The 25,969-nt window shown below is 52.4% G+C and overlaps 2 protein-coding genes across 6 annotated transcripts; one reads left to right on the forward strand and one right to left on the reverse strand.

Annotated features, from left to right (window-relative positions):
- On the reverse strand, positions 1 to 15,734 carry LOC142821650 (uncharacterized). Of its 3 annotated transcripts, XM_089771057.1 has the most exons (6): positions 15,631 to 15,734; positions 12,377 to 12,399; positions 8,149 to 8,208; positions 5,976 to 6,176; positions 4,643 to 4,756; positions 2 to 4,356 (listed from the first exon to the last, which is right to left on the reverse strand). In XM_089771057.1, the coding sequence occupies exons 4-6, from the start codon at positions 6,160 to 6,162 to the stop codon at positions 3,080 to 3,082; spliced, it is 1,578 nt and encodes a 525-aa protein (XP_089627183.1). In that variant the 5' UTR covers positions 6,163 to 6,176; positions 8,149 to 8,208; positions 12,377 to 12,399; positions 15,631 to 15,734; the 3' UTR covers positions 2 to 3,079. The 3 variants fall into 3 exon arrangements, with proteins under 3 accessions (XP_089627182.1, XP_089627181.1, XP_089627183.1); XM_089771056.1 differs by lacking the exons at positions 12,377 to 12,399; positions 15,631 to 15,734 and adding an exon at positions 8,768 to 9,494 and having other exon boundaries at positions 1 to 4,353; XM_089771055.1 differs by lacking the exons at positions 12,377 to 12,399; positions 15,631 to 15,734 and adding an exon at positions 8,768 to 9,492 and having other exon boundaries at positions 1 to 4,356.
- Positions 15,104 to 24,793, forward strand: LOC149522706 (uncharacterized). Of its 3 annotated transcripts, none has more exons than XM_089771069.1 (6): positions 15,104 to 15,245; positions 17,812 to 17,868; positions 18,586 to 18,712; positions 19,742 to 19,855; positions 22,962 to 23,075; positions 23,350 to 24,793. In XM_089771069.1, the coding sequence occupies exons 2-6, from the start codon at positions 17,812 to 17,814 to the stop codon at positions 24,522 to 24,524; spliced, it is 1,587 nt and encodes a 528-aa protein (XP_089627195.1). In that variant the 5' UTR covers positions 15,104 to 15,245; the 3' UTR covers positions 24,525 to 24,793. The 3 variants fall into 3 exon arrangements, with proteins under 3 accessions (XP_089627195.1, XP_089627197.1, XP_089627196.1); XM_089771070.1 differs by having other exon boundaries at positions 15,105 to 15,245; positions 23,353 to 24,793; XM_089771071.1 differs by lacking the exon at positions 22,962 to 23,075 and having other exon boundaries at positions 23,353 to 24,793.
- Positions 24,794 to 25,969: the final 1,176 nt, after the last annotated feature.

Genomic DNA, 25,969 nt, shown 5'->3' on the forward strand with positions numbered 1-25,969 from the left:
AACATTAGCAAACAGCATACAACTCAGCAACAGTCCCACCCTAACCCTGGAAAAGAAGAAGATAGAAGAGTCCCACACACACAAGGGTATACATTACATTCAACGCGGCGATTGATGTTCGATGTCCGTGACCTTCAACCTTGCGGCTAGTAAAAAGCCTTAAGGGAGGACAAACGGAGCGATCCCTCGATGGATGCTTCTCGCCTCCTGCGAGCTGATGCTTGGTGGGCACCGGATCCTGTCTGAGTATCCGTAAGCGAGACAGTGTTATAAGTCCCAAAGTCTTAGTGGGAGCGGAAAAGGCTTCCCTTATTCCAGTTAAAGTCACTAGCAGTGGGTAGTCTTGTCAGACTGCAGGCTGGAACCTTGGCCTCCTCCGGGTAGACGATGACACAGGGCAATGATGATTACAGATGCACACACAGGACATGAAGGGGGCCAAAGAACACTAATGCTCCTTGACAAGGGTATATAAACATCTCATGGCGGGAAAACCATGAAGAGAGCGGGGTGCAGAGAACTAGAGCTGGGTGCATAAAACTTGGGTGCCGTGTGCAAAGAATGGGTGCACACGCAGGCAATTGGACGGTGTGCACAGCCTTGGTGCTGAGTGCACAGGTTTAGTGCTGGGTGCACAGCCTTCCTTTACCTGTTTTGACGGGAAAACTGCTCTGAGGGAAAAAGAACCCCTCAGATTCCATTTTGTATTCTACCCGGGCAACACACTCAAATGCCTGAGATATTTATACCTTCTTACAAAGTCACAGTGGAAATTTTCAGAGAAAAGAGGAAGTAAGGCACTTTATCCTTAAATGGTAATCTCTGCTTGACCCAATAACAAATTGCAAGCAGTGCGATTTTTTGTGTGTTTAACAGCATTGTGGTTTCTTGCTCAACCTGTTTAGGAAGCTCGCTTCTGATGCAGGACGCACTGTGTACGGTTCAGTCTTTGGCCAGGCTAGTGAGGCCTACCTCCACAGTATGTATTGGACATAAATATTTTACTTAATTTAAAATAAAGTTTGATCAACTAACATGAAAAAGTTAAAAGGTTCAATCTCTTTAATAATTTAAATGCAACTGCCCAGATGCAGTCCTAGCAAAATGGCTTGACTAATTATGTAATTAACAGTGAGTTTCCATTAGCAACAGTAATCTACAGAAGGTTTTCAGAGGGCAGGGCTGTGACTGGCCGGGCCAGGCCAGGCCTGAGCACCGCTGAGGGAATCCAATCAGGGGAAATTGCTGACAGCCCTTGACTGGAGACCTTCCCAAAACATGCCACAAACCAGTCACACTGAGCACTTCAGCTGCCAATCCAGCCTGCAGGAAGCCTCATGAGCAAAACCCCTCAGATACCCCAGCTCTTCCTGTGCCACAATCAGCCCTGGGCTTACACACAGGTGAGGGGTTATACAGCCCAATTGCTCCAACCCAGAACAGATCCACCTGGTTCCAAAGAACCAGCCATGAATCCCTGGTCAATTTATACTTTAGATCTTACCCACAAGATCACAGTGGACCAATCCTTTAGAATCTAAAGCTTTATTAATAAAAGAAAGAAAATGTTAAGAGTAAGGCTGTTAAGGAGAATACATTATATACATCAATCAGCAAGTTCTTGATGCAGGATCTTAGCGGAGATGTTACAAACTGTTAGCATAAAAGTCTTTGGCGTACATCATACGTCAGGATGGGTCAGCAATCCTTCCTGTGTCTCTGTCCTTAGCAAGGCTGCATCTGGGATAAGTAGCAAGACTGAAGACAAGATGGAGCCCCCCTCATAGCATTTGATATTCATTTCTGGTGTCTCCCAAGCTGGAGCTAGTTACATGGTCAAGTGACCTGTTTCATATGCCAGCAGCCATTGTGCCCTGGCTGCTTTGCAGCTTTCCACAAGCATTCCTCAGGTGTGTATTGGCCACCCTGAGAACCATTGTCCTTGGAGCTATACTGATTAGCATAGTCACTCATTGCACATTCCTTCCTCATGACAGGCAGTCCATACACAGCATCAGCAGAGCCCATAGTCATAACTCCCCATACAAACTCCAAACAAGTACATGAATACCACACATAGAATCAGCACAATATCAGCTTTCATTTGACACCTCGCATGTCTCACTCTGTACCAAATTTGGGGCAAACAGTTTCCCGTGAGCACAGCAATGATCTTAAGGTGTGTATGCTCACCTTAAAATCCAATAAAGTGACAGGGACCTCAAGAAAGGGTTGGGGTCTTGAGGAAGGATCTGGGATGCAGAAGCAGGCAGGTGTCTGGGCAGGGGGAAGATGCAATGTGTGGCAAGGAAAGAGGGTGCAAGAGAAAAGGAGGGTGTCATTGCAAGCTGGGGGTGCTGGTGCTGGGGGAAAGGGAATTGAGGTGATTGGGAGGGAATGTCTGGGAAGGACAGCAAATATTATCTGGATTTGGGCCCTCTTGCAGCAACATCTCTAGTCACACTGTCTTGGTCACGCCAGAGGGAGGCTCAACTGCTGCAGCAGCAGCCACAAAGACTAGGACCAGCCCAAGACACCAGACGCACCACTACTGTACCCATTCAGTCCAGGGCTGGAGGTATTGCTACTGCAGCCATGCAGCTCAGGAACAGCCCCAGAGGCACCCCTGACATGGCCATGTGGTCCTGGAGGCCAGCAGTGCAGTGGCAGCAGTGCCTCTAGTGCCGGGCTCAGGTTGTGTGGCAAAGACTCAGCCTAGCGCTGCCTCCTCTCTAGTAGTTACAAAGCATGAAGTGGGAATGGGGCTAAGCTCCTTCACCCCCAGCACATGTTCATTTTGAGGTGGGGCCTGGCACTGCCTTGTGGACAGGATCAAAGTCTTAGGAAAGCTGGATTCTGCTAACAGAAAATTTTGCTCACCCCCACTATAGGGTTTCTCACCTGTGTGGGATCAATTATATGCAACAAGCCTTGAACTCTCGCTATAGCATATCCATAGCAGTTAAAGCAGTTAAAGGATTTAACATAGCATATCCATAGCAGTCAAAGCAGTTAAAGGATTTCTCTCCTGTGAGAGTTCTCACAGATAACAAGGTGTGACCTCTGACTGCAGCATTTCCTACAGTGAGAGCAGGTGAATAGCTTCTTCCGTATGGGTTTTCCTATGTCTAACAAGGGTTGAGATCTGACTGAAGCTTTTCCCACAGTCAGAGCAGCTGAAGGGTTTCTCTCCCGTGTGAACTCTCCTATGGATAACAAGCTGTGAGAGGTCATAGAATCTTTTCCCACAGTCAGAGCAGCTGAAGGGTTTCTCTTCCGTGTGGACTCTCCTATGCCTAACAAGGGTTGAGGTCTGACTGAAGTTTTTCCCACAATCAGAGCAGCTGAAGGGTTTCTCTCCTGTGTGGGCTCTCCTATGGATAACAAGGTATGACCTGTGACTGAAGCTTTTCCCACAGTCAAAGCAGCTGAAGGGTTTCTCTCCTGTGTGAACTCTCCTATGGATAACGAGGTGTGACCTCCGACTAAAGCTTTTCCCACAGTCAGAGCAGCTGAAGTGTTTCTCTCCTGTGTGGACTCTCCTATGTCTAACAAGGCCTGACCTGTGACTGAAGCTTTTCCCACAGTCAGAGCAGCTGAAGGGTTTCTCTCCCGTGTGAACTCTCCTATGGATAACAAGCTGTGAGAGGTCATAGAATCTTTTCCCACAGTCAGAGCAGCTGAAGTGTTTCTCTCCTGTGTGGACTCTCCTATGTCTAACAAGGCCTGACCTGTGACTGAAGCTTTTCCCACAGTCAGAGCAGCTGAAGGGTTTCTCTCCCGTGTGAACTCTCCTATGGATAACAAGCTGTGAGAGGTCATAGAATCTTTTCCCACAGTCAGAGCAGATGAAGGGTTTCTCTCCTGTGTGGGCTCTCCTATGTCTAACAAGGCCTGACCTGTGACTGAATCTTTTCCCACAGTCAGAGCAGATGAAGGGTTTCTCTCCTGTGTGGGCTCTCCTATGTCTAGAAAGGCCTGACCTGTGACTGAAGCTTTTCCCACAGTCAGAGCAGCTGAAGGGTTTCTCTCCTGTTTGGGCTCTTTCATGTTTAATAGGAGTTGCACTGTCACTGCAAGCACAAGGTGAATGTTGATGGGGGATTTTCTTTTGAACAGTTTCTGTGTTTGTTTTCAACCTTCTGATCCTCTGACTGGATTTATTCTGTCCTGCTCCTGGATGGTTTCCCTGCTGCCTTTGTAGACTACGCTGACTCTCACAAGTCTCTCCTTGCTCAGGACTCTGAGAAACATGCCCTTCAGATCTTTCCACTAATACCCCACATGGAGCCATTTGCTCAGGTCCTTCCTCCTGAAGACTCCTCTCACTGTTCTCATTCAGCATCCCATCACCTGCTGGGATGGAGAGAGAAACCACACAGGAGTCATTCTCTGTGCTGAGCTGAAAGAAAAATTCTGAATGGTGAACAGAAAATGTGGGACAAACCCAAAGAATGGCTGGAAAGATACAATAATCATGAGCTGAGTTCACCCTGCTCCCCCATTACTCTTTCCCCATCCGGCACTCTCAGACCAGAGTTGAAACAGGCTAAAGGGCCAGTCAGACTTGATGAAAACACACAACCAACATCTGCTATGAACACACAGAAATTGGTCTGAGTCAGTTTAGCTGATATCTCACCTGTGTGGGTGTCACTGATGATCTCCCCTTCCTCACAGCCTTGGAGATCCGGGATCTGCAGCTCTTCCCTTCGCTCCACCCAGGAGAGCACATGAGCTTTGGAGACTGGAAATCCTATTTCGGGAGCAATTAACCAAGTGCTGATCTTGTTCATTAAGGTCTGTGCCATTCCTGCTTCCAGAGCCAGGAACTGAGTCTCCTACCCAGAGAGGCTCCTTCCCAACCTTCCAGAGACTGGTCTCTGGCTGGTACAAAACACCAGGACACACCAATTCCATACTCCCCCTGCCCCACTACCATGTTGGGAATAGCCCAGCAGACTCCCATGGGGAACTGAGCGCTCTGCTGCACTCTTACAGGATACAACTTGGTCTCCTGTTCCATACTTGGGCAGGACAGGAACACACTGCTAATAAGGGGAGAACTCTAGGACTTTCAGGACTGACAGACACTCCTAGCCAGGATTCATACTTGAGCTGACATATGTCAGATCTCTAGGGCTGGGAGGGAAAGGATCCAGCAGAGCTCTAGAGCCCTATGGGCTCTGCCCACAAAGCTCTTGGCTGGGGGATGGAGTTGTCCTGCTCTTGGGCTCAGATTCTCTACTTGAGCCAGAAGGAGGCAGGGGAATTGTCTGGTCGGGAAAATGAATCCTTGGTTGGCCACTTCAGTCCCTGCCTATGCTCCACACTCCTGATACTGACTGACTGTGCCTGGGTGGGCCCTGTAAGCTGTCCACAACAGCTGTCAGTCCTGCAGACAGCCAGAGCAGTGTCGGTCTGTTCCTGTGGCCAGCCAAGGTGGAGACAGGCTGGGCTGCTTCTCTGCTGCTCGTAGATGCTCCTGCAGCTCAGCTCCCCTTCTGCAGCCTTGGTTCTACTCTGCCAGCAGCAGCAGCCTTCCTCTTGTGGCCAGTCCATTTGGTGCCCCTCTGGCTTACACAGAATCTACTAGAGGCAGGGAAGGACTCTGACTTGGCACCTTCCTTCCAGGGGCTCAGCACAATAGCACAAGGGGACCCTGCAGACGCTAAGACCAGCTGCACCCAGCCCCACAACTCTCGTCCCTGCCGTTCCTGCCTGGGTCCTTCTGCTGACACTCTGGCCAAGGCACAACATGGGGAAGATGGTGGGAACCACAATGAGACCTTGGCTGTGGAAAGAGCAGCACCGCTATTATGTCACTGAACCTCCTCTCACACAGGAGCCAGGATTACTGGGGCACATACTGCTGATATTGGGGGTTCGGGCAATGAAGGACCCTGAACCAAACCCAACCCAGCTGCTCCAGAGCCCACCCAGCTTCTGTTACCCAAGGGGACAGGAATCCTCACCCAGCCAGCTCACAGCCTTGTAATTCTCCTGCATCACATCCCTGTAGAGAGCTCTCTGGCCCGGGTCCAGCAGAGCCCATTCCTCCTCAGAGAAATACACAGCTACCTCCTCGAAGCTCACCGGCTCCACCATGGCCATTTCCTGTCCCTGGCTCTGCAGGCCAGGGGCTAAGCTGGAGTCGGACATGGGTGTTCTGCAGCCTGGCAGGGGAAGAAGGGGAATTGGAGACATTTCAAAAAGGGCTTTAATCCTTTCCACACCCAATTCTGCTCAGACTCTGTGCCTGGTGGAAAACATGCTGGACTCTGCAGTTTTGGGCAAACGCTGAGTCTAGATATTCCATAAACACCACACGCAAGTTAGATCTGAAAGCCCTATTTATTTATCTCAATACCTACCTTGAGTTACATTACTTTGCCTGCAACAATGGGATTCAGTTCTCAGCACCCAGTGTTTCTGCTAAGAAGTCACATATTCATCTACCTGAACATGGACATAGGTTTAAATTTAATTTGGGCGGCAGTATTTATAATCCTTAGTCTTCATGCATTGATTAGCAGCCCAAACTTTGGTTCTCTCATCTGACATAGACTTTATAAACCCTCTCCAGAACAGAGAAGAAGTGAAGTTAATATGAGTATTCAGATGCATATTATTAAACGTGTGCTGAGTGTTTGCAAGATAAGACCTTAAAATTCATGGATTCATGGCATCAGAAAATATCCTTAGCCATGCAGTCTGTCCCCTCTGCGGCACAAGCCATTACATTTAGCCCAGATACCCAGGCACAAAGCTCTGTTCCCCCACACTATGTTTTCTAGAAAGTCGCCCTGTGTTGATTTGAAGACATCAAGAGATGGAGAACCCACCCGTTCTTTGCTGATTGGTTTCAGCAGCGAATACTCTTACCCATCAAATATTTGTGCCTCCTCTCTAGCCTGAAATTCTCTGGCTGCAGCTTTCAGTTACTGACTCTCACTGAACTGTATCCACTAGACCAGGGGTGGGCAATTCATTTTGTTGGGGTGGGGGGGAGACTCCAGGGTTTTGGAAAGTGGTTGAGAGCTGCACTCTTCCAAGACATTAAGCAGGAAATACAGCGTATGTGATGGACACTGGGAGAAGAAGGGAACTTTGGGTGAGGGTTTGGGATGCAGGAGGGAAAGGAGTCTGGGAAGGAGTTGCGGTGAAAGAGGCAGGTGTGATCTGGGGCACTGGAGTAGCCAACTACTCATGAGATATTTCAAGTAAAGTTAATTTAGAGAAACAGCTGAGTGGACAAATAAGGGGCTGAGGGTTTCTGACCATGAAGAGCTTCTTGCATACTTGGATGCAGGAAGAGAACAAAGAGTTTGGGTATGTGGAGTTGGGGGCAGAGAATTCAGAGGGGAAGGGAGAGGTTGTGGTGCCAGAGGCAGGCTTTGGCTATGAGACTTACCTGAATGACTCCCAACCAGTAGCCAAGCACCTCTCTGAGGCAGACAGGGAGCCTGCCCAACCCTCGCACAGGCTGCGGGGCCATGTGGGTGTTTGAATAGCTATGAGCTGGAGGAGAAGGGGCATGGTGCTTCCTTTCTGGCCAGAAACCAGCCAATTGTCCTGGGAGTGGAAGCAGTGCTGGTAGCCTTCCTGCTTCATCTATGGGCTCACCTTCACTTTCTGAGTGGCTTGCAGGTGGGAAGTAGCAAGCACGGAACTAGCCCATTGCTCGCCAAGCATCAGAGGGCCGGATGCGATGGCCTGGCGAGCTAGATCCGGCTCATGGGCTGCGTTTTGCCAGGCCTGCACTAAACTGAAGAGCCCTTGCATATCCAGCAGTTTCTCGCCATGAACAAACTGATACCATGGAAGCCAGTCAGCTCTCAGACTTTCAGCCTATTTATTGTTTGAAACCAACCCCATATTGAAACTGACTGAGCAGTGAAATCTGAGCCTGCAGGTGCCGTCCATTGTGTGCTTTAACGTCACCCTTTAGCATCACAGCCTGTAGATCAGTGATTCTCAATGTGTCTGCAGGTCCCTGTGCAGTGTCCCTGGGGCTCCTCATTGATCTCATTTAAGGGCTGTGTGCACCGTGGTCACTAGGTTTGGTTGGTAACTTCAATGACAATCCCATGAAGATGATTTTGCTGGAATTTTCTCATTTTTAGAATCGCCACATGAAAAACTCACCTTGTCTGAAAACTCCCAGGGATTTTCCTCTTGCTCTCTCCAGTGCAGAGGGCAGAGTGTCTGGTGGGGGAAGGGATAAGAGAAGTGAGATTCTAGGCTCTTCTCTTTATAACTATGTCCCCACACTGAACTCTGCGTTTCACTTGTATCAGAGACTAGAGACACACTCAAGTGTTTAGTATGAAAAGACTTGAAATCTTCCGTGTCCTCTCTTGCTTGGGCTCCTCGCAGCAATGGAGCCAACATCTCTGCATCATTCCCGCCCCAGGAGACAAACTGAAAGTGAGATTTACTTTTCTCTCCTCATCCCCTCCCACCCCGTTTCTCTCGGTCACTTACCACCTCTTGTCATAACCTAGAGCTGCGCTGGGGGAAGACATTGCCATGACATTAACTTTACCTATTTTGATCCATTGACACGGGAGGTTCAGAGTTTGCAAACCCCTGGCTCTATTTGCAAGCAGTTGTGTCTGTTCGCTCAGTGTCTCTAAGGAAAGCACCATGATAGGGCCGTCATTCTCCATGTGGGAAATGTAGCAGGGAAGGGTTGGCTTCAGAGGCAAGATTGAATAGTTTCTAATACTTAAACAACTTTCCCTACTCCATCCCTTCTAGGTACCTTTGAATTCCCTCAGAGTCTCCGACAGCACAATCGTTTTTTGGCAGAAATCATTGACTTCAGTCTTCATGGCTGAGAACGATAGGGAGATTCCCAAATCTGCACTGTCCTTTGTGGGTGATGAATCTGAGGAACTGTCCTCAGATTTTAAATATTGTGACAACAATATTTAAAAAGGGCTCTAGAGGCAATCCTGGCAATTATAGACCAGTAAGTCTAACTTCACTACCGGGCAAATTAGTCAAAACAATAGTAAAGAATAAAATTGTGAGGCACGTAGAAGAACATAATTTGTTGGACAAAAGTCAACATGGTTTCTATAAAGGGAAATCATGTCTTACTAATCTATTAGAGGTCTTTGAAGGGGTTAGCAAACATGCAGACAAGGGGGATCCAGTAGATATAGTATACTTATATTTTCAGAAAACCTTTAACAAGGTCCCTCACCAAAGGCCATGGGATAAGAGGGAAGGTCCTTTCATGAATTGAGAACTGATTAAAAGACAGGAAACAAAGAGTAGGAATAAATGGTACATTTTCAGAATGGAGAGGGGTAACCAGTGGTGTCCCCCAAGGGTGAGTCCTCGGACCAATCCTTTTCAATTTATTCATAAATGATCTGGAGAAAGGGGTAAGCAGTGAGGTGGTAACATTTACGGATGACTATCCTAAACAGTTTGGTATCAAGACAGAAGCACACTGTGGGTGTGTCTAGACTACTGAGTTTTGTCGACAAAAGTGGACTTTTGACGACAAAACTATACCTGCGTCTACACTACCGCTGAGTTCTGTCGACATAACGTTGACAGAACTCAGCAGTTTTGTCAACGCTGGTAAACCTCATTTTACGAGGCATAACACCTTCTGTCGACAGAGTTCTGTCGACAGAAGGTGTTATTGCCTGTAGGGTTGCGTCGAGACTACTGGGTTCTGTTGACAAAGCAGCTTGCTTTGTTGACAGAACTGAATATGTCTAGACGCTCTATGTCGACAGAAGTTTTGTCGACAGTATCTGTCGACAAAACTTCCGTCGACAAAACCCTATAGTCTAGATGTACCCTGTGAGGGACTCCAAAAAGATCTCCCCAAACTGAGTGATTGGGCAACAAAATGGCAAATGAAATTTAATGTGGATAAGTGTAAAGTAATGAACATTGGGAAAAATAACCCCAACCATACATACAGTATGATGGGGGCTAATTTGGCTATGACAAATCAGGAAAGAGATCTTGGCATTATCGTGAATAGTTCTCTGAAAACATCCACACAGTGTGCTGCGGCAGTCAAAAAGGCAAATGGGATGCTAGGAATTATTAAGAAAGGGACGCAGAATATCTTACTGCCCCTGTATAAAACTATGGTACGCCCACATCTTGAATACTGTGTACAGATGTGGTCTCCTCACCTCAAAAAAGATATTTTGGCCTTGGAAAGGGTTCTGAAACTTAAACGATTAGGGGTTTGGAATGGGTCCCATATGAAGAGAGGTTAAAACAACTGGGACTTTTCAGTTTAGAAGAGAGGAGACTGTGGGGGGTTATGATAGAGGTATATAAAATCATGAGTGGTGCAGATTGGGCGAATAAAGAAAAGTTATTTATTAGTTCTCATAATAGAAGAACTAGAGGACACTAAATGAAGTTAATGGGTAGCAGGTTTAAAACTAATACAAGAAAGTTCTTTACACAGCGTGTAGCCAACCTGTGGAACTCCTTGCCAGACGAGGCTGTGAAGGCTAGGACTATAACAGTTTAAAGAGAAGCTAGATAAATTCATGGAGGTTAGGTCCATAAAAGGCTATTAGCCAGAGAGTAGAAATGGTGTCCCTGGCCTCTGTTTGTCAGAGGCTAGAGAGGAATGGCAGGAGACAAATTGCTTGATCATTGTCTTCGGTCCACCCTCTCTGGGGCACCTGATGCTGGCCATTGTCGGCAGACAGGCTACTGGGCTAGATGGACCTTTGGTCTGACTCAGTACGGCCATTCTTATGTTCTTATGACTTGTTCTTCCAGTTCAGAGGAAATCTCCTCTGGCAGCTGGAACTGCCCCATCTCCCACCTGGACAGAAACAATTCAATGTGATTTTCTTTAATTTACAGATGATAAGATTTGTCTAGTGAGTCTCAGCTCTAACAGGCCTGGAGTTAGAATTCCTTGAATTCCCCCAGCCTGAGAGCAGGGGCAACACAGTCCATGGCCATGCAACCTTCCCCTGAAAGGTCTCATTGCTGTTCTTCACCTACAGCCTGGAGAGACCAGCTGGGGACAAGAGTGGAATTGAGTCTCAATGGCCAATTCCCTCTTTGGCCTCCAGGCTGTGGAAGCAGGCTCTTTGCTGGCCAGGCCTCTCGCGCGTATTGCCATCCAAGCAAAAGGTCAACTTCCCCTTGATGAAAACCCTTACACTATGTAACTTAAAGGTCAGTGACGAACAGGAACCAAAACCAGACCTAAAAAGTTCATGTAAAGTTCATGCTGGTTGTGCTGACTGTGCCATGCCCGATAAGGCAGAAAAGGAAAAACAGGAAACCATCTCACCCCCTTACCCCTGTCACTTAGCAGACAGGGTCTGCTAGCCTATCACAAAAAGTGCCCAAAAGCTCTCTATAAAACAGCTACCCCTCCTATATCAAATTGAGGAATCCCGAATAAACATTGGATGGCAGAATACGAGCCAGGCCCAAGGACTGATCACCCGAAGGCTACCTCCCGCTCACCAAACCAGAGTTCCTGTAGAGCGTAACGTATACCAACTATGCTGTTGTTGCTGTTGTACTTTGTGTTTTTTCTAAGTGTGAGTATTGCTATCTAAACTTAGTTAAAAGCTTTGTTAAGTAGTATTGTTAAGAGTTTTAGATAAGTAATTAGACTTATGAGTAAGATTAATGTAAACATAACTGTTGATAATCCCTGGTCCCTTATTGACAACTATTGGGACTTAGAAAAAGCTCAGGGAATTTTCATTTATTGTATTGCACTTTTCTTATTGCTCCTACTAATAGTTATTTGGCGGCCACGCATGTAAGAGACTAATAAAGAAAAACTATAATTGGAAGTATTTTAATAAAAGTTTAAAAGATATTTAGTAATAGTTTGCTTGTTTCTGCGCCTTCCTGGGACTAGCCACATTTCCAAACCTTTTACTTTAAACCACACAGGCGATGAGGGACAGGAGTTTCCCAGGTGAAGGGCTGCAGGAATCTGCCACTAGGAAATAGACTGAGACACCAGCTTGTCCTTCCCCAGCTCCTTCCACACACGTCTCCGAACAGCCCTCAGGTAGGACAGACTCTGGGTCCCTGCTGCCCTGGGCTGAATGTGCCCAGTGCCCAGCAGTGACAGACCCACATTCCAGCCCCACAGACCTGAGGCAGCAAGTCTCCAGGTGGGTGACAGCTCTAGGAAATATCTGAAGTCAGACTGTGCCCCTGAATGGGGAATTCCAGAGTCTGCTGTGCAAGGGTGAGACCCTCAGAATTGAGTCAGAGACATTTCTACCCATAGATATTTCTATCTATTTCTGTAGAGCCCTGGGGAGATGTGGTCCTAACATCAGCTCCAAGCTCTTTCCCTGCACTGTGCAGTGTGACAGGAGTGCGAGCCACCTACCTGTTCAAGCAGTTTCTGATGCCCTAGAGAAAAAGAGACAAAAAAGAATCTCAGCTGCACTGGACACTCACAGCGAAGGCATTTTGCAAATATGGAGAAGAGACGCCCTGACCTGGCCCCAGGGCCATAGATTCTGTGAGCTAATGGGGCTTTGCCATCTCGAATAGCTCTGTGCCTGTGACTGCAAAGCACAACAGTCACTCGCATGGCAGCAATGCACACGCCGTTACACCCAGATTGGACGGCTGGACCCTAGTGCTTGTTATTCAGGAGCCCCCCTTCCCTGTGTGGGGAAAGGTCGAGGTTTCTAAGATATTTATTAATAACTTGGGTGCCACGCGGGGAGGGGGCGGGTTCTCCAGCAGCCGTCAGGCCCGCCTGCGAAATTCGCGCATGCACAGCGCGGGGCTCTCCCAGCCGGGAGCAGCGGGAGCCAATGAGGCGACGCAAGGGAAACAAAGAAACAGCCCCACCCCCAGGGCTTGAGGTAGCAGCCGCCCCCCCGCAGCCAGAGAACCCCCCCAGCGTTGACCACCTGGCCCCTCCCCCCCTGCTCTGCTCCCCAGAAGCAACGCGGTGACCAACCACTCCCTGCGGGCCCCAGTGGGTGGGCGGGGCCTGAGCAGGGCAGGGAAGCACAAAAACCCGGCGCCGGCCGTTCGGAATGGAGGGGCCCAAGGAGACTGCGCATGCGCAAGGAGTCAGGGGCTCCCCTGACCAGATGTTGATCCCGGCGCTAGAAGTGGGGTGGGCCCACGGGGGGGGCCTTTGCCGGACGCGCAGCAACAGGGGGGGGTGGGGCCGGAGTGAGCACACTTGGCTCGTTAGACACGGGGCGTTACTGTGCAAAATGCCCCCTCACCCGGGGGCAGGGCCGTGTCACTCCCCAGCGCCCCGCACGCGCGAACCCGCAACAGCCTCCCCCGCCCCGCCCCCAGGGAAGAGGCGGGAGCTGGTCACGTGTCGGCACTGTGACGTGCGGGGTGGGTGCTGCAGGGCGATGGCTCCAGCTCCTCTGAGTTGACATCCGGACTGTACGAGCCCCCCCCCCCCCCCCGTGATTCTCTGTCGGCCCAGATTGCTGCTGGGATCACACCGCCCCCCCCCCCCCTTTGCTGCTTCTCCTGTTCCCGGCCCGCAGCCCCTGGGCAGCGCGCTGGGAGCCGGGACAATCCCACCCCCCTGCAACTGGCCCAGGGACACAGGCTGGAATAGGGGAGGGGTCTGTCAGTTCCCCTCCTGCCTCTCTCCAGCTTTTCCTCCAGGGCTGGGGGGTCCTGGTGGCTGAGACCTTCCCATTCCCAGCCCCATGTGCTGCTGCCCCCCCCCCCCGTCACCAGCCCCTAGGGCAGGGGTGCAGTGTTCCCACGGATACGGGATACGCCTGTCACAAGGAGCGACCTCTGCCTTTGCCCATCCCCCTCGGGGGCCCCAGAGCAGGAGGCCAAGGGCCCCTCCCACTGTTGAATGTGGGCAGGTCTGGCCTGGCCTCTTTCTCCCCAGACCCTCCCTGCCCCGTCCCATTCCCCCTGGAATCTGCCCCCTTCCCCCCAGAAGCTGGAGCCCTGCCCAGAGAGGAGGAGCCCTGGGGTGCCAATGCAGCTGGGGTGATCACAGGATCATCGTGGGGGTGGCTCAAAAGCGGCTCTTGGCTGATGGGCTGGCCATAGCAGCTCCTGCCCAGGGTAGCTGGAGCATCTATGGATCCCCCACTGTCCAGACAGCTCTGTGATATGAACTGGTGAGAACCACAGGGGTAGTTGTGGGGAGCCTCAGACTCTGGGCTGGGGCTGCTCATGAGCCCCTCAGGAGTGTTCTCTGTAAGCTGAGCGCTTGGGCAGCCACTCAGGAGAGATTCAGGTGCTGCCCAGCTGGTTAGCGGAGCCCCACAACAGGCAAGCTGTGTTTCTATGGGTGGTGCACAACTGCACCTGTCTTGGTGCACAGAATGAAATTTATTCCACACAGATGGAACCAATTTGAGGGAACCCTCTCCCACTGCCCAGGCAGAACAGCCTGAGTGACAGAGACCTGCTCCCTCCCCAAGCCCCACAACACTCTGGTTTCTGCCCGTCCTAAAGGAACTTTTGCCCCAAGTCACTGGCACCTCCCGGCTGAAAGCAAACCCAGCGCCTGCGGCCAGTCCTATGGCACCGGCACCAGCGATTTACTGGCCGAGGGAAGGGAGAAGAGGTTTGAAAGAGAGAGAAAATATTTCTCAAGCCCCTCCCCCCCCACTCCTCTCCGCACCCGGGTGTTTTGTTACTTTTGCAGCCCCGGGGCCTGTTTTCCGGTCGCTCTTCATGGATCTTTTCACGTGGCTCTTGGTTTAAAGCCCCGATCACAATTTTCCTTCTGCTTCTTCTCGTCTCTCTAGTCACCCCCCCCCCCCCACACACACACACCCACCCCGCTCCGGTCCCTGCCTCCCCGGGCTGCACGAGGCTGCCCCAGGGACGGGTTGTGTGAAAGACCCGCAGCGCGGGGCAGGCCCGGTGGGGACCCGGGCGGGGCAGCCAGGCTGTGGCCGGGGGAGCCCCGGGCCCCCCCAGACACCCCGGAAGGGTCACTCCCCACAGTCTCTCGGGAGCTGCCCGGGGCCCTGGGATCGTGGGGCCCGCCCAGGAGGCGGCTCCCGGGCCAGGCGCTGGCTCTGGGACCCGGGGCACAAGCCCGCCCCAGGGTGGTGGTGGGGGGGGGGGGTCACTCCGTGGTGGAGCCCAGCGGGGCACGACCGGCCACGTGGCTCCAGGCCGGGGCTTGCGCTGTAACCCCGCGGCAGGCCCGGCTCGCCCGGCAGGGCCAGGAGCTGCCCCAGAGAGGCCTGGGCGGGGGGGAAGCTGCGGGCCGGGGACCCGACATCCAGCGGGTGAGAAAAACGCTTCCCCTGGATCCGGCCTGGGGTGGGGGAGTCACGTTGTGCGGGGCCCTGGGACTGGGGCGTTTCCCCGCCTGCTGCAGCCGCCGCCGCCTGGCCCTGCCTGCGGGTCCTTTGCCCGGCCGGGGGCTGCGGCTCGCACCGCTGGGAAGCCGGAGCCGGGTCGGAGCCGGGGAAAGGGGCCAGGCTGCGGCGCGGGGCCGAGGGGCAGCGCAGGGGGCTGCAGGGGGCTGGCTGCGGGCTCTGGGGGTATCCGGGGGCAGCGGTGGTTTCTCTCTGCCCGCCAGAGCAGGACTTGCGAGGGCGGGGGACTAGCCCGGGCCATGGGGGTTGGTCGGTATCTGGGGTTGTGCCCGGCGGGGGGGGGGGAACTCACCGTCCTGGGGGTGGCGGAGCGAGACCGAACACCAGCAGCCAGGCATCCCACGTGCACCGCGGGCGCTAGGACCCAGGCGGCGGCGGGCGGGACTCGGGGCGGGGCCTCCCTTCCTCCTTGCAGCCCCCCGCCCGGGGGGAAGAGGTGACCCCGCCCCCAGGGCGCTGCTCCCGGCCGCCTGTGCCCGGGAAAGAGGGAAGCGGCTCCAACTCTAAGGCGTTCGGGGGGCGGGGCTGGGACTGGGGGACACTCTGAGTTGGGGGGGTGAAGGGAAGCGGAGGATAAGGGGGAGGGGCTGTGGGAGGCGGGAGGGGGCACATGGGAGCAAATTCAGCCTGGGTGGGGAGGGCTCATGGGACGGACACTGGCAGCTGCCCCAGCCCGTGGGGTAGGAGAGGGGGAGGGGCTGCCCCACCCAGCCGCGGGGAGTGGGATGTGGAATCTGCTTCCCTACAACTGGTCACCCCAGCGTGGGGCAGAGAATTTCCCTCCGCAGTTACAGGCAAATCTCCCCGGGCAGCCCCTCCCTTCCCGCCCCCCAGCACGGGGCGTCCAGTTTAATGTCCCTGTTAAAACCGGTCTCAGCATTTGTGGGGCCGAGTGCACAGGGCTGGGCAGCTGCTGTCTCGGTTCTGCCAGGATTTGGTCTCCAAGCAGAGTCCCTGCCAAGCACAGCCCAGAACTGGGGTTCCCAAGAGCAGGTCAGATTCTCTGAGTGAGGGGAAATGAATGTTCCAAGTCTGGTGCCGGGTTGGTTAAAAATCCTGGTTCTCTGGGCCTGGTTCAGTTCTGCCAGCTCCAGCTGGGCCAATGGAGTTTGCATCTGCTGAGCTGTCCCTGGGGATTGTGGGGGCAGCCTGGGGGGCTCAGGCATGTGGGGGGAGAGGTCTCTGGTTACTGCACAGGCAGAGGAGGCTGGTGTCTGCCTCTGCTCTGGGTACAGAGCCCTAGAGCTGGCTGAGTTTCCTGGGTCAGATGCTGCTGCCTCTGACATCCTGCTCTGGGAGCCCAGGTTGAACAGCGGGTCTGTAGCAGGGAGACATTCACTGCGGCCCCTCTGTGCCCGCCCTGGGTGGGGACATTCCCCGGTGCCTGTTACTCACCCCTTGGGGCAGCCCCCGGCTCTGCTGACATCAGCTCCAGGGGATGGAGGGAGAACGGGGGGACAAAGCTCGGGAGGGGCAGGAAAGTGACTCAGCCAAAGCAGCCTCTTCCAGCCTGAGTTTGTGCTGGAGGGGAGGGGGCTCCTGTCTGTCTGCGGCTCCCAGAGCTGCTGCCTCAGTGATGTGGCCAGGCTCCCACTGGAGAGCAAACGCCCATGGGCACCAGGCAGGCACTAGCCCTCCCAGCAGAGGGGGATGGGCAGGTGGGAAACTGGGGAGCCCAGAAGGGGCAGCAGATGCAGAAAGTCGGGAGAGAGGTTTCCAGCCCCCAACCTGCTCAGACCCGTTCACTGCATCATCCTGGGTAGGTTGACTGTCCTAGGAGTAGGGTGCAGGGAAGAAAAGCCAGTTCCTGCCCCTCCCAGTCCTCGTGGATTGGGAGCGGGGAGTGGAGAGGACACTGACCTCAGGGACAATGTTGGGAATCCTCCGGTTTGGAACTTCTGATCTTCTCTAGCGTCTGTCTCCGAGAGACTGTCCCAGGGAGGGTGTGAAAGTGCCTGGTGGGCTCAGCCCCGGGGGAGGGGCCAGGCCTGTGTTGTAACCACACAACTGAGGTTTTCCCAGCATGGTGGAATCTGAAGGAACTGGGGTGTGAAATGGACCAAAGGCCCTTGGGAAACCTCCTCAGTCACAGAACCATACGATGCTAGAACTGGAAGGACCCCAAGAGAGCCTCAAGTCCAGTCCCCTGCCCTCACGACAGGACAAAGCAGCATCTAGACCATCCCTGGGAGGTGTTTGTCTAACCTGCTCTTGAATATCTCCAGAGATGGAGATTCCACAACCTCCCTAGGCAACTTATTCCAGTGTTTCACCACCCTGACAGGAAATGTTTCCTAATGTCCAACCTAAACCTCTCTTGGTGCAGTTTAAGCCCATGGCTTCTTATGCTATCATCAGAGGCCAAGAACAATTCCCCCTCCCCTCCCCTCCCCTCCCCTCCCCTCCCCTCCCCTCCCTGTGACACCCCTCTGGACCCGACAGGACCAAGACCCACGTCTACCTTTTGTTCCAGATGATGCCAGCTTGCAGTACACAGGGCAGGGAAATGGCTGTGATGGAGCTGGCTCAGGTAGAGGATTGTGTGTGTGTGGGGAGGGGGGGGCAGGAAATAAACAGGGTGGGGCAGGGTGGGGTAAACCTGCTGGGATTTGCTCAGCCTAGGGCCTGATGGTCTGAACAGGCCCATTGGGAGGGGGGTGAACGTTCTCCCATCTCTGAAAGAGGAAACTGCCCATGGACTGGGAAAACTGACCAGAGTCTCCATTGGTCCATCAGTGGCTACTAGCCAGGCTGGGCAGGGAGGGTGCCCTGAGCCCCTGTTTTCCAGAAACTGGGAATGGGTAATGGAGTGGATCACTTGGGGTTTGCCTGTTCTGTTCAGTCTCCCTGGGGCACCTGCATTGGCCACTGTGGGCAGACAGGACACTGGGCTAAAGGGACCTTTGGTCTGACCCAGCCTGGCTGTTCTTGTTGCTGTTTCTCACGCTGGAGACAGAGCTCGCTGGCCAGAGGCTGCCATGAGCTAAGAAGGGGCTGGGATTCCTGTCCCTGTGGCCTGTGCTGAGCTCTGCTCCCACCTCCGCCTGTGGCAGGCATGTGGGTGACTGAGAAGACCCTGCCCTGCTCCATCTGCTGGGAGACACAAGGAGCTCTCCCCCCTCTCTGGAGCCTCCTGGCCTCTCTGGGCAGGGTGGGGTGGGATTCTGCTCCTCGGGCCCCCTCCATTGTGGCGAGTGGGGATGTGGCTGGAGCAGCAGGTGCTGAGTGGGGCCCCCTGTTGTTCCAGGTTCTGGTGACCTTCGAGGAGGTGGCTGTGTATTTCACCGCGGGGCAGGGGGCACTACTGAGCTCCGCGCAGAGAGCCCTCTATAGGAGTGTCATGCAGGAGAACTATGAGACGGTGGCCTCGCTGGGTAAGGATTCCTGCGCCCTCAGCTAGCAAAGCCCTAGGGACGGCATTTCTGCATGGGTCAGGTTCTTCCCTGGTCAGTTTGATGGGAGGGGAGTGGGGCCCCAAGCCCTCATGTGAGGGACACTTTCATCCCCGTGCCACCTTCTGGGGAACAGGAGAGTCAGACACCTAAGGGACAGGCTAATTCAACCCTCATCTCCCCAGCTTCCAAGGCCAGAAGCGGGGAACCATCCTGCCTATGTTATTTCTGCTTCACGCACTGTTCACCTGCCACCTTGGGACTGGCTCCATCTGTGGAGGGGTCTGAGTTCCACGGGCTTCGAAACAGGCAGAAGTTTAACCCCTAAGCTGTGTGTGTGTCAGCGAGTCCTCTAGAAATCCACAGATCATTAAAGCTCCTAGTGAGGGCATAACACTGGGCCCTGCACCCCCCCTCCCCCACAGTCAGGTGGCTTATTAGTTCAGAGATACAATGTAGAACAGACTTGTTAGCAGAGGAACCAGGAGCAGTCAGCACAATCCATCTTGGGGAGGAGGGGCACAGAGCTAAGGGCTCTGCCCCAAGCCAGTGAGACTCACTTCCACCCTGCACAGCTCATCGCTGGCTGCATCTCAAACCTTTATCCAGCTTCCCAGGGAAAAGGTGTCCGCTGGTCACATCCCCTTCTCAGGCTCAGATTATTGTAAGCCTGGGCTATTGGGAATGTGCTGGTTTGGGCATCCTTCCTCAGTGAGTCACCTCCAAATTCCCATCCCTGTTCAGATAATGGTGCAGTGCCAAGGGAAACTGAGGCACACACACAGGGTTACTACAGGACAGTAGAAATCACATGCAACATAACAAAGCAAACAGAGTGAATACAGTCCTGACTTCATCACATCCCCCAGTCCTTTCCTTCCCAGAAGTCTGATGCTCTCAAGTCCTGGTCCCATGTAGGATGAGATTGGGCTCATGGAATGTTCCCTGTGACACACACTCTCTGCTCAGATGCCATGTGTCTTCACCTTGCCTGATTTCACCCCTGGGCAGGATTCTCCATTTCCAAACCTGACCTGATCGCCCAGCTGGAACGAGGGGAAGAGCTGTGGGTCCCAGATCTCCAGCCCTCCAAGGAAATGGGGATCCTGAGAGATACCCGCACAGGTGAGAAGTCAGGGAAACTGACATAAAAACATACCAGAAACGTGGGAAAAATCTGGGACTTGCAAAAATGAGCATTGTGTGAGAGCCCTCACTTCTGCCCCATGTCTCCCCGGTAGGGCTGCAGGTATCATCCTGCCAAATACCTGTCACAGCTCCCCAGACATCCTGTTACATGTCAGGAGTTTCCTCCCTATGATTTCTTCCCTGGGAGTGTTTGGGTGGGACGTGGACCCACACACAATGTCTCAGTCTCACGAATTATTATTATGCTGTGCTTTCTGGCTTAGGGATGTAAAGGGCTAGTCAACTAGCTGATAAGCAAATGCTTATTGGATAGTTGACAGGCTAGTCGACTAGTCGCTTCCCTGACCCCTTTCTGCCTCTATCACAAAGAGGCAGCAAGGCAGGGAGCATGAGGGTATTTCAAAGCAACAGTGCCACTTGAAGTTTGGAGCCAGACCCCGGGTTCCGTGCAGCGCTGCACTTTGAAATGCGGCCTGCAGCCCAGAGCCAACTGAGACGTCTCCAGGCTGCACATGTCATTTGAAAGCAGCAGTACTGGGAGGAGCAGGGCTACTCAACATGTAGCCCTTGGGCCACATGCAGCCTATGGACCGTTTTTTTTGAGACCCACAGCACAGCTTGGATTTACGCGGGGCTCAACACATGGCCTGCGGGTGGGATCCTTTCCCTCTCCTGGGAACACTGCACAACTGCAAGTCAATATAATCAGGGCTCGATGATCACGGTGAAAGCCGCTCACCAGCCCCGCATTGTGCATGTGTGTGCCACCGGCGAACGGGGCACCGGGCTGAAATCTACTCACCGCGGGCGAGTATATTTAATACTTTGTCGAGCCCTGAATATAATGGTGTTCTGTCGATATGTCTTTTAGTAGTTAATTTTCTGGACTGTCATCATCATTAAAAGTGCTGTCATATGGTGCAAATCAGGTAACTATTACATTTTATTACTATCAGCAGAACTGACTTAAATAGGACCTGCATGTTGTGTAGTCTTCCCTTAATCTTTGCATTGATACCTATCAATGTTATAGAAGCTATCTGCATATATTTGAATATATATTTGCACACGTATGCAACCACACTTAAGTTGTGGCCCTCAGCATCTGCGGTGAGTATCAGTGTGGCCCCTGGGGCTTCTGCAGTTGAATAGCCCTGATGTGGAGCCTAGGATCAGCTGGGCTTCCCCCTCAGATCCTAGGCTCCGAGCAGCGCTGCTTCTTTGAAATGCCGCAGGGAGCCTGGCCTCAGGTTCCTCATGACGTTTCAAAGTGGCAGCACAGTACAGAGCCCCAGGTCAGTGGAGGAGTCCCCAGCTGACCCCAGGCTCCACATGGCGCTTTCACTGTTGAAATGTAGCAAAAGCAAAAGCCATAGGGCTGCTGCTCCATTACAAAGGTGGAGGCTCCCTATCGACTAATCAAACAGTCGATGCAAAATGCATGGACTATTCAATTAGTCAATACTTGATATCCTTATTATATTTTTTTCATTCCCCTGTTGGTCCTTTCTCCCCAGCACAGTAGGTGCTAGGACAGTGAGGGAGAACAAGGAGGAGAATCAACAGCAGGAAGGTCCCGGCACCGTAGAATAACAGGGAGTATTTTTGGAAGGAGCTGAAGGGGATTTTTCCCAGTATGTAGAACACAGGAAACTCTTGGGAAATTAACTCAGGGAAGAGTGGCAGCTGAAAAACAATTCAAGCAGAAAAGTGGAGGAACCCATTAAATGCAGTCTTATGGGCGGGCTGGCATGTGGGTTTTTGGGGGGTTTTCTTGCTTGACAGTCCCCTCCTCCCTTTTTTTGGTTGACCACTCTCCCCCCCCCCCCCAGCAGCTTAAAAAAGGGTTCCATGGCCAAATAAAATTGGAAACACAGGACTAGACTGTTAATTCTCTAGTCAATGGTAGTTCACAGGCAGGAACGGCAGGTACCTGAGTTCTGGGGCTGGTTGCAGCTGTTGTTAGTGCCTGCAGGCTCTCTTTTGTACTATTGTGCTGAGTCCCTTGAAGGAGGGTACAGTCTGAGTCCTTTGCTGCCTCTGGTAGGTTCTGTGCAGCCCAAAGGGGCACCAAATGTCAGGCCAGACTGGCCACAAGAGGCAGGCTGGGAAACCACACAAAGGCTGCTGCTGGCAGAGTAGAATGAAGGCTGCAGAGGGGGAGCTGAGCTGCAGAAACAACCACAAGCAGCAGAGAAGCAGCCGGGGCCAATCTCCACCCTGGCCAGACAAAGGAACAGCCTGGCACTGCCCTGGCCGGCCGTGGGAGTGACAGCTGTTGTGGGCAGCTGGCAGGGCCCAGACAGGCACAGGCAGTGGCATCAGGAGTGTGGAACATAGGCAGGGCATGAAGCATCCAGCCAAGGGTTCACTTTCCTGCTCAGGCAACTTCCCCTGCCTCCTTCTGGCCAGAGTAGAGCATCTGAGCCAAAGAGCAAGGCAAGCCCAGTCCCCCAGCCAGGAGTTTTGTGGACGGAGCCCTTGGAGAGCTAAAACTCTGCTGCAGAGCTGGCCCACGCTATGGACTGACCGGGCAATAGCCTGGGGCGCCCAATTGTAAGGAGCACCGCGTGGTGCTGCCGAGCTGGGTGGGGGTGGGGCCACACATGCGCCGCGTGCTCAGGGTGCAGGAATGACTTGGGCCGGCTCTGCTTTGCTGGGTACTTTCTCTCCAAGCCCTAGTGACCTGCCATGTGGCAGCTGCAATCTGAGGCCTGCCTGTGGGCCTCAGTATCAGACCTGCCAGCCATCCCTAGAGCTCCCCTTCTGAGCAGTGTGTTCCTGTCCTGCCCTGGGATGGGGGGAGGAATGGAAGGGGCCATGTGGGAAACTAAGTTATATCCTAGAGAGTACAGCTGAGTACTCAGCTCCCTTGGGGAATCAGCTGGGCTGTTCCTGAGGCAGAGGGGATGCACCTTTACTGCAGGTGAGTGTGCCTGGGATCCTGCATCAGCCAGAGCCCAGTCCCTGCAAGGTGGGGAAGGAGCCTATCTGGGTGGGCAACTCAGATCCTGGCTCTGGAAGCAGTAATGGCACAGACCTTAATGAACAAGATCAACTCTTTTAATTGCTTCCCAAACAGGATTTCCATTTTCCAAAGCTCATGTGATCTCCTGGGTGGAACAGGGGGAGGAGCTGTGGATCCCAGATCTCCAAAGCTGTGAGAAAGGAGAGATCATCAGTGACGCCCACACAGGTGAGCAATCAGCTAAACTTACTCAGAAAATAATTTCAGTGTACTCCTAGCAGATGTCATTTTCATCAAGTCCTACTGACCCTTCTGCATGTCTTAAACACCAGTCTGCTGGGTGGGGGAAAGATTATGGTGAAGGAGGGTGAATTCAGCTCATGATTATTAAATCTTTCCAGCCATTCCTTGGGCATGCTCCTCCTTTTCTATTTCTATTTGAGAGTTTCCTTTCCACTCTGCACAGGGAATGACTCCTGTCTGGTTTCTCTCTCTGTCCCAGCAGGTGATGAGACACTGACTGACAACCATGAGGAGAGTCTTGAGCAGGAAGGACCAGAGCAAATGGCTCCATGTGGGATGATGTTGGGAAAATCTGAAGGGCATGTTTCTCAGAGTCCTGAGCAGGGACTCTGTGAGAGCCAGCATAACCCAGAAAAGCAGCAGGGTAACCACCCAGAAGAGGGACAGGGTAAATCCAGCCACAGAAGCAGAGGAGTGAAAACAAACACAGAAACTGTTAATCAGAAAATCCCCCATCAACAGTCACCCTGTGCTTGCAGTGACTGTGCAACTCTTAGTAAATGTGGAAGAGCCCACACAGGAGAGAAGCCCTTCAGTTGCTCTGAGTGTGGAAAATGCTTCAGTCAGAGGTCACACCTTGTTAGACATAGGAGAACCCACACAGGAGAGAAACCCTTTTGCTGTTCTGACTGTGGGAAAAGCTTCAGTCGGAGCTCACATCTTGTTGGACATAGGAGAACCCACACAGGGGAGAAACCTTTCAGTTGCTCTGAGTGTGGAAAATGCTTCAGTCAGAGGTCACACCTTGTTAGACATAGGAGAACCCACACAGGAGAGAAACCCTTCACCTGCTCTGACTGTGGAAAATGCTTCAGTCAGAGCACAGATTATCTTATTCACAGGAGAATCCACACAGGGGAGAAACCTTTCAGTTGCTCTGAGTGTGGAAAATGGTTCAGTCGGAGGTCATGCCTTGTTAGTCATAGGAGAACCCACACAGGAGAGAAACCCTTTAACTGCTCTGACTGCAGGAAAAGCTTCAGTGTGAGTTCAAGCCTTGTTGCACATAGGAGAACCCACACAGGAGAGAAACCCTTCAGCTGCTCTGACTGTTGGAAAAGCTTCAGTACAAAGTCAAATCTTCTTATCCACAAGAGAACCCACACAGGGGAGAAACCTTTCAATTGCTCTGACTGTGGAAAATGCTTCAGTCAGAGGTCAGAATTTGTTAGACATAGGGGAACCCACACAGGGGAGAAACCTTTCAGTTGCTCTGACTGTGGGAAAAGCTTCAGTCAGAGGTCACACCTTGTTAGACATAGGAGACCCACACAGGCTTTCCCTATCCTGCTTGCTGGCAGCCCTGCCTCACACGCTGTATCCCTCATTTCAGTCCCTACTCCAGAGCCGAAAGAGGTCCATAAGATCCACTAACTCCAGAATGCCAGAAAAGGAAATCTAGTCTATTGGAAGTTCTTAACCTCAGTCCTCCCCCCTTTGCTTCCCCTCACCTGATGACGCTGGAGCAGCAGAGGATTGAGGTCTCTCAGTTAGGGCCACATCAGTGAGGATTGGGGGATTGGAGGAGTTTCTTTGTTTCTCACTTGTATGGTCCTCAATGGATTTTTTTTGTGGGTCAGTGACCCCTGACCAAAAAATGGTTCTCCACTCCTGTGTCAAATAAAGAAAACATTGAAACCTTTTGTGTTGGGCATAATGTTTTACTTTATTTAAAAAGAAGTTTGACAAAGTAATGAGAGAATCAAAATGCTTAATCCGTTTGATAATGTAAATTAAACTGATCTCCACAGCTGCAGCATTAGCAAAGTGGCTCAGGTGTAATTATAATTAATAGTGAGTGTCCATTAGCAACTGGTAGTCCAAGGAAAGGTTTGCATCCACCCATGTTATCCACAGGGCATATAGTGGAGAGAGCTCCTCCCCCTCTCCCAGGAGAGTGTCACAGACCAGAGCAGGAGAGTTAAATCTTTGCACACCCCTTCGGAACGGTTGCTGACCCCTGTTGTACTTTTTCTAAACGACTGGCTGAGCAATCCCTAGGCAGGGCTGTGGTCTGTAGCTCATTGGAAGTAACTTTATTCTGATCAGTCAGGGTGTGAAACTCCTGACTGATGGTGAGTTTCAAAATCAGGACTTCTGGGTCCTGTTCCCAGCATTGTCCCAGACTGGCTGTGTGATGGCAGACAAGGCCCTGTGCCTTTCTCAGTCTTTGTCACTCCCTCTGTCAGTTGGGTGTAACCATCCTCTTCTGCCTGTCCCATCACAGGGGAATATGGGGAGCTGTAAGGAGCTATGTGAGGGTGTCACTGGTAGCACTGAGTAATAGGAGGTGTCCTATCAATGGGACTCAGTACAGATACTGGGGGTGTGTGCGCAGTAGAGTCCTGTTCTTCCCCCTTCCATTGTGCAGGGTCCCATGTGAACCTCCCCAACCAGCGCACACAGGGCCAGAAGCAGGCAACTCCTATGGCCAATAGATGGCACAGCAGCCTCCCAATTCCCCATTCTCCTTATTATTGGGATGCTTGATGATCTGATTCGAGCCCATCCCAATTCTATGTGACCGATGGGGCTCTGCTGTGTAACAGCTGCTACAGCCAATGGTGTTGCTGTTTCATTGTGTGTCAGGACTACTGGCCCCTCACTAAAACTCAGGGCCCATTGGGTGGCTTCAATAGCCCCCAGCACCAAAAGGAAGAGGGAGATGTTGGGATATGTAAATTAATAGGGGTCTGGAATGATTCTACATTAGTGGTTTAGAGGTCAGCCATAGCGTTATCCTTTGAACATTACCCTTTTGTTTTTTGTAGTTTGGGAAGAGTCCAGTCGCAAGCAGTATTATTCTTTCTCAGTGAGAA

This window comes from Pelodiscus sinensis, chromosome 19, assembly GCF_052426305.1.
Source record: "Pelodiscus sinensis isolate ZL-2025 chromosome 19, ASM5242630v1, whole genome shotgun sequence".
NCBI lineage: Eukaryota > Metazoa > Chordata > Testudines > Trionychidae > Pelodiscus > Pelodiscus sinensis.